At 40.3% G+C, this 13,005-nt stretch overlaps 1 protein-coding gene across 2 annotated transcripts in view; it reads left to right on the top strand.

The window, feature by feature from the left end:
* Positions 1 to 10,953, top strand: part of PIGN (phosphatidylinositol glycan anchor biosynthesis class N) — a 111,267-nt gene extending 100,314 nt beyond the window's left edge. Inside the window, exons 26-29 of one of the 2 annotated variants that reach the window (XR_005930827.1) lie at positions 1,345 to 1,387; positions 3,110 to 3,162; positions 5,544 to 5,620; positions 10,549 to 10,640. Coding sequence is in view for 1 of the 2 variants with exons in the window: in XM_030041907.2 (XP_029897767.1) it covers positions 1,345 to 1,387; positions 3,110 to 3,162; positions 10,549 to 10,672 (220 nt within the window). In the remaining variant the exon portion in view is untranslated. Of the gene's footprint in view, positions 1 to 1,344; positions 1,388 to 3,109; positions 3,163 to 5,543; positions 5,621 to 10,548 lie in introns of both variants that reach the window. The other variant, XM_030041907.2, reaches the window with a different exon arrangement.
* Positions 10,954 to 13,005: the final 2,052 nt, after the last annotated feature.

The raw sequence follows: 13,005 nt of genomic DNA, 5'->3' as shown, positions 1-13,005 counted from the left end.
GCTGCCCCTGCTAGATAAATTAAGCCATCACAGGGGACAATGTTGTCTTTGCAGTGTATAAACACACCCTAAAATTAGCATTGTCCTTCTGTTGTGAAAGGCTTCCTGCAGTCAGAAGGGCAAAAAGTAGATTTTTGTGATTTGGACAAATTGCTCCTAAACTCCCCATTTACAGATTAAACATTTTTTTCTTTTTTTGTTTGTGGGGAATGTTCTGTCAGAATATGTTCTTGGAACTTGCCTGTGAAAACAGCCCTCTAGCTGAGTGCCTCCTAGGCACTACAAGATTGCAACATCTTATCTGAGCCATAGCTAAGTGGAAAGAAGCCTTTCAGTGCGTCAGATGCAGTTGGTTTGTTGCATCCTTATTTACTAATGAAGCATAGCTCATGTAGACAGTATCAGAAACTTCCTCATCAGGAGTCATTGGTATGGGTGTCCCCCCAGTACATACTTGTGCAACACTGCAGCAGGACGTTTTCCAAAAAAAAGCTTCATGGATTTATGGTGGTAGTACTGATAAATTAACTGTATTCTAGTTAAAGACTTCTCTGTTAATGGGTCAGCTGTTTGCAACATTGCTTCAGTGTCATTAACTTAGAAACTAGTTTTAACCAGTTATAGCAATTGCTTTCATGTAATTTAGGATTTACATAGTTTAATGAAAAGAAGATTAGGTTAATGGGTGAAAAAATAGCTCTGCGTGCACCCTTCTGGTTCCTTTTACTGGCCGCAGCCTACTTTCCAGAAGTAACCTGCCGCCTAACAGAGAGGCCCATGGATTTGGGAGAACGCCACCAAAATGCTGGGTGTTCCCAGAGCAGCTTATGGGCACCCAGAGATCTGGAAGGGGGGGCGAGCACCTCCTTTAGCAGCCTTGTACCCAGCAGGGTGGTTGTCAGGATAGGACCCACCAGCTCACTACCTGTCTGCCTATGCCAAACAGCTTTGCTCACTCTTGAGCCCATCTTGAAGCTTCTAAATCATCTTTATTTGACCTAACTGGCACAGGAGCTCCGTGCATCACAAATGGGCAGCTGCTGTTTGTAAGATGCTCTTGTTCTACAAAAAATGACTCGTGTTAGGTTTCTGTGTTGCAAAATTGAAACTCTGTTAATGTGAAATATCTTCTTCAAGCAGGGTGGGAATACAAATGCCAGATGACCTAGCCATGTATTTTAACTGTTCTCTAATACATTGAAATGTATCTGAGTGTTTGAAAGGCAAGAAATCATATCTTATTTTAATTTCTTTATGGGGGTTTTAATAAGCTTTGTAATATCTGTGGCCATAAATAAAGGTTGATGTTCTGGTTCTTTTATCTTTTTTTTTTCTCCTTTGCAGCCTTTTCCTCATTGTTCTTGTAATTTCAGACATTATGGCTTTGGTAAGTTGTTGTTGTACATTCTCTTCAAATAAGATCAAGAAGCAGAGGGTTCTCCTAATTCCATCTAGAGAGATCTGAATTTCTTTCAGACTTCAAAGTTTTTGTAACTAGGGCAGTGAATTGGATTGAAATCCTAGCATAATTTAGAGATAAAACTACTCCAATCACTGCTCTTTGAATTTCATGTAATTAATGCTTCTGAAAAAGCAATATTCTCATAATAATAAGAGACGAAAATGAAGTAATAAGTTATCGTTCTGAGTTTTTAATGTGCTTTCCAATCAAATTCCTAGGAAGAATTTAAATAAGAATATCAGTTTTAGCTGTGTGCAGAGTTCAGTTAATTTTTTCAGGAATTTTGAACCTTTTACTCACCCAACCTTCCCTTGAAAAAGAGAGGAAAAGGAGAAGGGCATTACCCACCAGCTCTGTTAGAGTTGTCAGAATCCAGGACATCAGCAACATCCAAAAAGACGCTTTGTGCCCTTTGTAATAAGCTGTTAGGAAATGCTATCTTCAGAAACTTTGCGCCCACAAACCAAGCTAGCTAAAACAACCCAAAGCTGAACAATACCCCAACATAAGTTTTACAGATTGAAAGTACATTTTTGTTGCCCCCTCAAACTGTCTTCAACCCAGCAAGCAGTGCCACTTGCTATCACAAGGTAAACAGAAACCTTTTCAAAGCAGCAGGTAGAGCTGGTGTTCTCACTTCATATATGCTGTTTTAGTTTCATCCTTTTGGAGTAAGCATTCCTGATGTGATTTCCTTGTACAGTGTGATCTGTAGATCTCACCTGATAGGAAAAACAGTGAGTAAAAAAAACAAATAATGACTAATTTGTCTGTAGAGTGAGAAATGGAAAAGGTATAGTTTTGTGTAGTTTCAAATAAATCTGTGTGACTAATCTGATTTTTTTATAACTTCCACAGGAAAAGGTTTAAAATACCAAAAAAACCACAGTCATAGCATTTCATTAATAAAATCAGTCTAACTAAACCAAAAGAAGAGTGCAGGCATGTACTGGTGTGTAGCAAGCCCCAGTGTATCCAGGTCTTACATCTCACATACTCTCCTATTTTGGTTTAACTATTTTAAAACAAGTAGCAAACATGTACTTGGTGTACAAAACAAAATATTACCAAAGAGGTTTGATATGCAGGAGCTGTGTGTATATCAAGAAATGAGAAAGTTGGCAGGAAAAAAAAAAAGAGAGAACTGATTTGTCTTGAATCAATGTGGCCACCAGATAGAATTTGGGGGATTCACTAATAGACAAGTGCTGTGTTCTCCCAACATTATTCCCATTTTACAGGTGGGGAACTGCCAGAGTTGCCCAAAGAAGTTTGTGGCGGAATTCCATGAAAACAATATGCAGCCTTCTCTTTGGCACTAGGTGTTATTTGGGATCCCATTATTTGAAACAATAAGGTGGCTTGGCTTTTCTTATTGAAAAAGTTCTCTGCTAGTAATCTTCTGTTTCTTGCAAGCCTAGCTTGACAGAACTTAGTCCATCTTTAACTATTTTTGTTTGATACCATGCTGCATCTATTTCTGGCTCCTAGACTATTAGTCCAAATGAGCATTCCTGGAAAGGTCTTGCCCTTGTTCTACTTGAAGAATTAGAAACTTGGAGTAAACAGCCTGAAAACAAGGTTTCTAATTTTGTGTTTCAGATTGTGCAATGTTGATGTACTAATCAAAGTTGTTTTATTTCCTAGCATTTTTTCTTTTTGGTTAAAGATTATGGAAGCTGGCTGGATATTGGAACAAGGTACAGTATTTTTTTGCCTCCGTTGCATTTTTAAAAGGCTCATAGGTTAATATTGTTGTTTATCTACTCAGAACTCTTGTAATTTTTTGCAATTACTCTCCTTAATCAGATGCTTCAGTGATGTTCCCTGTACTTAAAACGTATGTGCGCGCATATGAGCATACATGTATACACGTATACATATCCCAAGCTAAAGCTTGTGTCTTAATATCTGTGCCAGAGCAACATGGAGTAAGTAATGAATCTAGCATGGCAAGAAATACAGTTAGTAGGATTTCTTTGATTTCTAAAGAACAGTAATTACGCAAAAAAAAATTTAGTTACTGTTTTGCATTTTAATTAGTAATGATCGCTGTTAAAATAGAAATTTATCAAAATTGTTAATTGTCTTGAATCTAGTTAAGCCTCCATATACAATCCCCTGTGACTTAATGAACCTTGTGCAAATATGTTGGTGGCTACCAAGACCCATGCATTTATCCTCCCGCTAGTTCAGGAGGAGTAAATCTGTAGTGTTTAAACATAGAAATCACAGCTAAAATGAGAGAATTTGTTTTGCATCATGAGTTGTACTAGCCTCCACAGCATACGTCATGGTATAGATTTTCAACTGTGAAGTCTTATTTGTGAATAGTCCAGAAATAACAAATACAAGGAATACACATTTCAGATTTACCTTCCCTGAGTTCTAGAAATAGATAATACGCTGTAATAAGCTTAGTAGGGAATGTGGTGTTAATAATCCAGCCAATCTGGTCACTTGACACTGTTATTTAAACAGAAGTTGAATAGTGACCCATTGTTAATATTCTGTTTAGTCTACATTTACTCTGTGCTTTGCTGAGCCCCAGCTTTCCCTCCAGCGCATGCATGCGTGTACACACGTGTGTACATGTATTCTGCTTGTTTCCTTTGGAGGTTCAAATTCGTGCTTGTAGCTACCTTTTGGAGGTTCCTAATGGGAGGAGATACAGTTAGATCAAATAAGAAACGATGCTTTAACATCACACTTCCTTGCTGTGGTCAGTTTATGGTAAATCAGTTGGCCTCATCCTTTGGTTTGAATTCCTGTGCAGATTAATAAGGATATTAAAGACCGCAGAAAAGCTCTGTTCTGCTGGGCAAGAAGCTTTCTAATTGGGAGTTAGCAAGCAAAAATATAAATTGTTACAAGTACCCAAAAACTTCCTGTCTGATATACAGTCTTCATAGCATAGAGATTTACAACGGTGATAGATTGTTGGATCTATTTCAGCTGGAAGTTTGCCTTATCCTGAAGAGTTTAGGGGAGCTCATTATGCGCAACCATAATTTTGCCTTTCCATGTGTGTGTTTTGAGCACTGAAGAAAGCACTGAAATGTCCTTTCAAAAGAGAAATTTGTGATTAATTTTTAATGTGGTAATGCATAATGCTCAGGCAGCCTTAAATTTGTCATTACTTCACTTTTGAGTGCTTCACTTTGCCACCTATGTTATTTTATTGTAGTCTTTTTATATATGTTTTATATGTATGTGTGTATATGCACATAAGATAAAAATTGCTAGGTTGCATAAGAAAAGAGGTGAAGCCATAGGCCCAGAGTTGAAATGGTCTTTCTTTTACCTAGCATGAGCAATATTTTGGCGCCTGAACCTTTTCCTCTGAGCAGATTTCTAATGTGTGATCCTCAAGCTTGGCAAAATTAGCAGGCAACAGCAGATTTTTTGTTTGTTTATTCCTGAAAGGGAAGATAAGCTTCATGGGGTTTTGGGCAATTCCCAAAACCAGTGGGAGAGAGATAATAACATGACTCTTTCCTGTTCTCCTGTTGCAAGTGCAGTGACATCTCTGTGGCATTCCCATTGCAGTGTTGTCTGTTGTTGCATTGACAGCAAGGTCTGAAAATATCCCATCTCAGTTGACATTTTAGGTGTTGCCAAAATTTTCCCAAGAAGGCTGAGTCAGTTAAGGAAATGACGGTTCTTTCCACCACACCCCCTCCCCCAACTGTTTGTACCTCAACAAAACCTGTGTAGGATTTCATGGAACAAATAGGAGCACCCTTAGGGACAGCTGCGCTCATTTTTAATTTTTTTTTTTTTTCCTTTTTTCTTTTGTGGCATAGATAGGAAGCGTGTGCGTGTGCATGTGCACAATTATCAGGGTTCGTTTTATATTACTAGTTACCACATCATTGAAATCATAGGTGGAAAAGCAGCAATTTAATTGCCCAGTGAGCATTCATTCCTCTAAAGTCTATCAGAGTCCAGTGGTGTATGTGCCGCATTTGCAAAGCTTCTGACTTATATTTCCATACTCATTCTTTTTTGTGGTGATAGCTTTCTATGGATTTTCTAATTGTCACGCTTCAAAACTTTCGTATGTTCTCTCTCTTACTAGGGACGTGCAAGTTCAGTAGGAAACTCCTATTAGGAAATACTTGGGTTTTCCAATACCAGTGCTCAGAAGTTACACGTGTAAGAGCTGCTTTTAAATAAAAAGACAACCTTCACTGTTTTTTTTTATGGTGATGTTTTGTCTCCTACTGGATCTCTCTCATTGTTTGGAAGTAGGGTTTGTTTACTGAACTAACATATTTCCTTTTTTTTAATTTCACCCCTCATTCCTGGCTTTTACATCTCATTCTACCGTGCCTTAACCACACTACACATCATTTTACTGTGCCTCATACCTGCCTTAACAATGTGATGTCTTTATTCTCCCAGTTGAATTCACCATGCCACTTAAGTATTGTCTTTGAATTTAAAGAGATTTCTACTTTTCCCACTCTTCCACATCATTAATGAAATGCTGAGCAACAACAGATCCAACATACATCATGTATTACCACATTCAGCAAATTATCAACGCACCATTGATTCCCTCCTCTCAGTAAATTATCAATTACCATAAATACTTATGGCTTCTTAGAAAGTTTTAAAGCCCTTTTGCTTAATGGTCATGCCAAAATCAATGTGAACTTGTTTTTCAGAGAGTGCTTTTCGTTGTTTTAACAACGGGATAATAATCTTGCAGTGAATGCAGAACTCATAGCAGTGGCTTATGCAAGCTTCTGAGGTCTGCTAACCTTATCCTCTACCCATATATCTTGAGGTCACCCTAAATTGCATCATATGCCCTAGAAGAACACACCATTACATTTCATAAAAATAATAATGCAGTTTTCCTAGTATTTTTGATGTATCAGTGTGTAGTACATGATCATGAGAAGTTTGTTCTGACAGATTCGTTTATTTTTGAATAACAGATAAATGGAATAGCTAGCTATTCGGCTTCTTTGTCACTAAAATAATTTCTCTATGGCTTAAAAAAAATGTTTATCTATCTCTAGCTACAGATCTTTATAGATAGAAAGATATAACCTTTAAAGCCTACTATATCTATACAGTATATGCAATTTGTAAATAGCTGTATATTCAGATAGTCAAGATAAACCCTAAAGCTTCTTTGTATGACAGTATTATATAGTTTTATACAGACACATACTGTACTACTCCCTCTTTTTATAACAGTTGCTGGAAGATGAAGATACAATCTCAACTGTTTTGCAGTTTCAAAGTTCGGGGGACGTAGATAAAGCACAAGAGATTGTTTTTTAGGTTTTAGGATAACAGAATCGATTTCAGGTTTGGGATGCTGGGGCTTCTAGGTATGACTATTAAAACAAAGGTCTTATAACTAGGAGGAAAACAGTGTTTACCAACAATTTCTAAAACAGGAGCTGGGAGTGATGTGCTTTGTGATTTGTTTTGTGCAAAACAGAGGAGAGAGGGTATGGGATCCTGGCTGGAAATGCAGGAGACTTAAAATTCATAATCTAAATCTGGGGTCTCAGTCTGTGCTTGGAAACAATCCTACATTTCGAAGTAGCATGTTGTGTAGAAATAAGGTCCTCGAACTCTTCTGGGTAGTGCTCTTCGAAGTTCTTGCATGAGTTGTTTTTTCTTTACTTGTTTTATTTCTAGTTTTATAATTGCTATGGAAACTTACTCTATCTTACTGTCTTCCCAGCTTCTAATCAGGTCAGCCATCTTAGGAATTAGCCTGTCTTGGGAGAAAGCCATGTTTTGGAGCAAGATTGATTCCTGCTGCTGCTCTCCCTCATTTTTTACTGATCTTTGATGCATTTTGTCTTTAATTAGTACTTCTCACCGATGTACACTGTCACAAACAAAGCCAGGAGATGGTAGTACCTCATATGTTCTCCTTTTGGTTCCTTGCCACCGAAACAGGTGTCTTCCTCCCTGATAAAAAATTTTCCTAGCACCAGCTTTGCCTGTTGACCTTGATCCATACATAGGGCACTCACATTTCCATTAAACAGTGCTGCTTTACCTTAGATCATCTGTGATCCCCTACACCAGCTACCTCTTCTCTAACATTAGCTGTCCCTGCCCATCTCATCCTTTATAAGCATTGCCCCACTGTGCCCCACTATGCTATTCTTTGTACCTGTTTAATGTCTCTTCTTCCTCCACATGGATCTAACTTGCCTGGAGCCTAGAATCTCACACCTTTTTCTTATTAGCTCAGGTTTGACTTCTGATGGAGGAAGCTTGTTTTGAGAATTACCTGCTTCACTGTAACTACAGATCCAGTCAAGGGTGCACCTCTGGTTTGTATAGGGATCAAGATTATGCCACTGCTGTTGTGGCATATACCTGTAAGAGTCTCGCTTTGTTTGTTTGTTTAATTACAGCATTACCCCAGCCTGAGAACTAATTTACCAAGCAGAGCTGCCTGCAGGCACTGCAGTACCAGTTGCTGATAGCCCTAGAGATGCTGGGTGTTTGTAATTATGTGACAAGTAGACTAAAACTGTTTTTAATTGTGCTCTATGGTGTAATATTTATATACATTTCTTTACTCTGAACATCTGATATTTTAATAAAGGAGCATAACTATTCAGCCTTTTGCAGTATAGCAAGGGAGAAGTGTGTGCAGCACTCTTTTCTGTACAAAAATACGGAGGACCCAGTCCCTCAACTGACAGGTAGCTAAGCAGTTTTTGGAGACTTTTTTCCTTTGAGAAAGCCCCTCTGTATGCCCCCCAAAATCACTGATTAGCACCCACATCTGGAAAAGCTCCATGATGGCAGCAAGTCACTGATCCTCTGGTGACTGTCTCAGGGTGTCTGCAGGAATAAAGGCAGGGTCTTCATTTGGTTCTGATTTTCAGATTTCTCATTCAAGCTTTCTTTGAAAGCTAGCAGGAAAGTGGTGTTGCTACTTACATGAAAAACTACAGATCTGGTGCCAGGTGAGAAGGAAAGCTGAGGTGTTACCAGTAATGCATGAGACGTTAAGCCATCCAGCTATTTACTAGAGTGGCTGTTCCCTTAAGAGCCACGCAAACTTCTGTACCTGTGGTGCTTGTACAGTCCCCAAGGGCACATTACGCCATGAAGATAACTGCAAGCAGAGTTTGACTTTCAGTTGGCACCATGTCCTTTCCCATGGAGAACTGAAACTGAACCTTTAACGCACCCAGGTGGACTTCCGAGGGCAGTTCTTGAGGGAGTTGTGTTATCTTTGTTATTGTAAATGTGCTGTCAACTACAAAGCCTGAAGCGCACTGACCAGGTGAAAGTAGGCTTTGTGCCTGACTTCATGCTCTCCCTGTGTCTTCTTACACCTTTCCCACAGAAACAGGGCAGCAGTATGGCTCTCATAGGCATGCTGCTCTGCTTAGCTAAGACTGGAGAGGGGAGATGCTTATAGGAAAGGCAGGTAGGAAAGATGGTTCCTGTCTGATATTTTAAATCTTGAGTTGTTCTTATTAGTGAATATTTTCAGTTGTGCTGCGGACAGGTGGGAGTTTACGCAGGTGCAAGCCACAGCCTGTTGGCATGGATTATGCTTGTTGAGGTCTGGGCCCATTTAGGCTCGTAGATTTTTGTAACTGATTTCTTAAAACTATGTATTTTGAGCAAGGTATTTGTGAGAAGATTTAGTCAGACTTAGCTGAAAAAAAAAAAAATCTTATAGCATGAGTCAAGTCCCTTTCAGTGTTCTCCATCCACTTTGGTCAGACAGCTGCTTTGGTTGCTGGTATACTGGCTGTGGAAGAGCTCCCACTCAGTAGTGAACTTTCTGGATTGCTTCGATTCTCTCCCACTGGTTAGTGGCCCAGCTTTGTTTAGAGATGATGCTTCTCCACTTCACAGAGCTAAATTGCACTAGGCTAGCACCAAGGTTGTCAGTCTCGGGGTCATGAGGATTGATAACGTCGACATTATGAGCTTTACTGCTCTTCCGTGGCTAAACTCTCAAACTGAATGAGTCCTCTGGCAGAAATTCCAGGTCATTAAACTGGCAAGTGCTCCTTGCAATCCTTTTTCGTGACTAAACTCAGACTTCATGGAATCTGAAGTTACCCTACTCTTCCTAAAGAGCCATCTGCTTTGAAATAGTGGGTATGGGTGCATCAGGAGGTATGGGTACTTCTCATGTCAGAATGCCAGGATCTTCAGTAGTCCCAGAAAAAAAACCAGCCGCACTGGATGCGTGATGGACAAGGGTACAGCAGTGCTTCATCTGCAACTCTAGCCTGAAATGTCACTGGATTTGCAAAAATTCTAATTTCTTAATGGCTAGTGGTTTACATTAACAGCAGCTCGATTCAGACAGTGAACACAGGATGCTGAATATCCTAGGTCAAATCTCAGTCTGACCCTAAATAGCCCATCTGTAACACTAGTGAACATCAGGTACGGGAATTCAAGCAAGTGGAGAACAAGCTCTCTGCTTGTTATCCTTTGAATCATTAGTGACTTAAGGACTTCCTAATCCAGAAGCTGCATCTTCATATTGTGTTTATTAGCCACTCTTGAACTCATTTGTTTAATCTTTTTGAAACCATGTGTTACCACAGCAGAGAATTCCACAATTTTTAGAAATGTTGATTGGAAAATTAGCGGGCTTTTTTTCCTTAAAGCTGCTCATCACTGGAATAGTGTTTTCTCTAGAAAATTGCACTTCAGCTGATGTAAATATCTGAGTTGTCTTACTACCAAGGAATGTCTACCTGATGGCAAGTTCTCCCTAGGTTCTGCATTATCAGTTCACAGCAAATGGAAGTTTTGAAATGGTTTCAGTCACATATGCTGAATTACCCACTTGAATGAAAAAATATACCCAGTGCCTCAGTTGTGCTTTCTGGTGTTCCCACCATTTTATTTTGTCACAGGCTTTGGTTTTTACATGATAGTGCTGCTATAATAGTTGTCTTCTAGGACCAGCATATATAAAATGACATACTAGGTCAATAATTAGGCCTAGTTAAAAAGAAAAAAAAATATTCAGAGGGTTGTTTTTCAGGGGTTTTTTTACTCTTCAAATTTGTATTTTTCTCTCACTTCTTTTATCTATCTCCTCCTTACAGCATTAGCCACTATGTGCTGGTGATGTCGTTGACCATATTTATGATGCTGATGAATGGACTGGCCCAGCTGCTAACTACACAGAGACTTGAACTTCCCAGAAGGACTAAGCACCATTCCACGTGATAAAGTGATAAATGTGTCTGCCTTGTTCCCATCCTCAGGCTTCCTGTGAACCAACCTCCACCTCTGGAATGTAAATATAAGTTAAAGGACTAGAGTGCCAAAATCCCATCCAGGGATCAGAGTGCTCTGCTGATACAGATTAAATGCTGTCCCATGATTGAAATTTGCATTTGGAGATTGCCATTTAGACATCAGTGGGGCTAAAAAAGCCTCAGCTTTATTCTCCAAGTGTATGTATTTCCTGAAAATAAAAACAGCAACAAAATTCTTTTTAAAAGAAATAGGCAACCATCTTTTGGGGGTTTTTTTGGTTGTTATAACTTGTCTGGCAGCTGTTTGTCTCACACATGCTTACTCTCTTGAGGAGCCTGCAAAGTCCTTGCTTCATTTCATGTCTCGCATAAGCATCTCGCAGACTAAAGCATAAATGAAATCAGTCTGGGCAGATCACTGGTTTGTATGTAGCCGATGTGGCATACGCATTTGAATATCTCTAAAACTGGCTGTGCTTTCTGCAAGCTGTGTCAATGTGCATGTGAGAATATGTTGAGGCAGGTTAAGACTGGTATGCTGTAAGGCTGTTGCTGTAAGACAACAGCTTTTAGCTAACCTCAGTGCGAATTGCTGCCTCCTGTGCTTGGGTTGGCTGTGCAGTATGCCAGCTCAAGTAATTGATCCAAGTGAAAAGGAACCTGATTAAAGAATTGTAAAATAGCATTCAGACAGGTTCCCTGGTCCAGCTCGTGACGGGACGGGCAGGAAGGTCAGGGCTGATTGTTTCAGTGGCAGCCCAGAGTTAGATCAGCATAAAGAGGTCATGAAACTGTAGATGGAGTTGGTGGTTTGCATAGAGAGATGCCACGCAGAGGCTTTTTTGCTATGTTTCCTTGTTTTCCTTTCCACTTGTGTTCCGTTCCTGATCACAAGCACCAGCCTGGGTAATGGGTGTGCCATGAACCAAACTCAGACACAAATCCCCTGGTTGTATGCTGATTACAAGTGAGAGCAAAGAGTGTGGGTGCTTAGAGGCTCTGCTGTTGTGGGTGCTCCTGGGGACCCAGTAACTGTAAATCCATTGCATGAGGCTTTGAGATAGACTTGTAACTTTGTGGCCCTCCAACAGCAAGCATCAGCTTCCCTAACACTAGCCCACAGTTAAGTAGCACGAACTACAGAACCTACATACACCTCAATGGTTCATCTTTCCCTGAGGTTATCTGTTGCAAGAATTACACAAAAATTGTATCTCCTGAAGCAAAAATTGTATTTCCTGCTCATCAGGAGGCCTGCACAGAGCCAGGTGTCCTGCCTTTGAAACAGCTTTTTCCATCTACACCATCAATAAAAGGGCCTTTGAAGCAGATCCCTTTGCACAGTAAAGGAAGCGAGTGAAAGAAAAAACTTTTTTCTTTCTGCCCCATTGTATGGTGGCATCACTAAAAATTGTACAATGTAATTTCCCTGTGTCACACTCCCAACTTGCAGCCAGACCTTCCTATCTGGGAGCTGATACATATGGTACGTGATGCTGGCAGCCAAGGCTAGACATTCGTCATGAGGGCTGCTCCAATACTTTTTCCAGCCATCTGGCATTTGGCCATGGTCACACGTCTGTTTAACACTCTGGAAACTAGTCATCCCTCTGCAGGAAGTTTGGCTGGGAGAAACCAGTCACAAACCTCCATCTGCTTGTTGAGTGCTAAAAAAAATATCATATCGTGGGCCTGCAGTCATCTGTGCAGGTTCGGAGTGCCTCTTGAAGAGTGTCTGAGCACTGGAGAGGGAGTCATTTTTCCACTAGGTAGTGGTCTGGTGGTCTTACTGGGCATGTTGGTAGCACAGCTGGCCTCGGTCACAGGAGATATTTCACATTTGTTACAGAATATACCTGCAGACTTGCACGCTGGAAGGTGGGCATGTGCCTGCTGTTGCTAGTTGTACCGTACAGCCAAGGCAAGGAGCGACTGTGAGCAGGGGGAAAGTTGCCGCTACAGCAAAACCTATGCATAGGTATGGGAATCTGCCACACTTGTTCTCCTTAGATCCAGTGAGTCTCTGCATTGGAGAGCTATCCCCACGTCAGCCCCAGTCTACATGTATCTATAAGTATCTACAGTGTATTGTATCATTGCGGCGTACTGTATCAACACCTTTGTGTGACCTAACTGATGTCTTGAGACTGCTGTCTACAGCGCTGCCATTTCAGTACACACAGCTATAGGCAGCTGTACTATTGAGCATCCCAGCCTCCATTGCTGGAGTGATTTCTTTGCAAAACTACTGTTTGTAGAGCAAATTCACTGATGGGAGCAGCTGAACAGCTGGCATTGGTA

The sequence above is a fragment of the Aquila chrysaetos genome, chromosome 18 (genome assembly GCF_900496995.4).
Source record: "Aquila chrysaetos chrysaetos chromosome 18, bAquChr1.4, whole genome shotgun sequence".
Classification (NCBI taxonomy): Eukaryota; Metazoa; Chordata; class Aves; order Accipitriformes; family Accipitridae; genus Aquila; species Aquila chrysaetos.
Note: the sequence above shows the minus strand (reverse complement) of the source record. Positions and strands in the feature narration are given on the sequence as shown.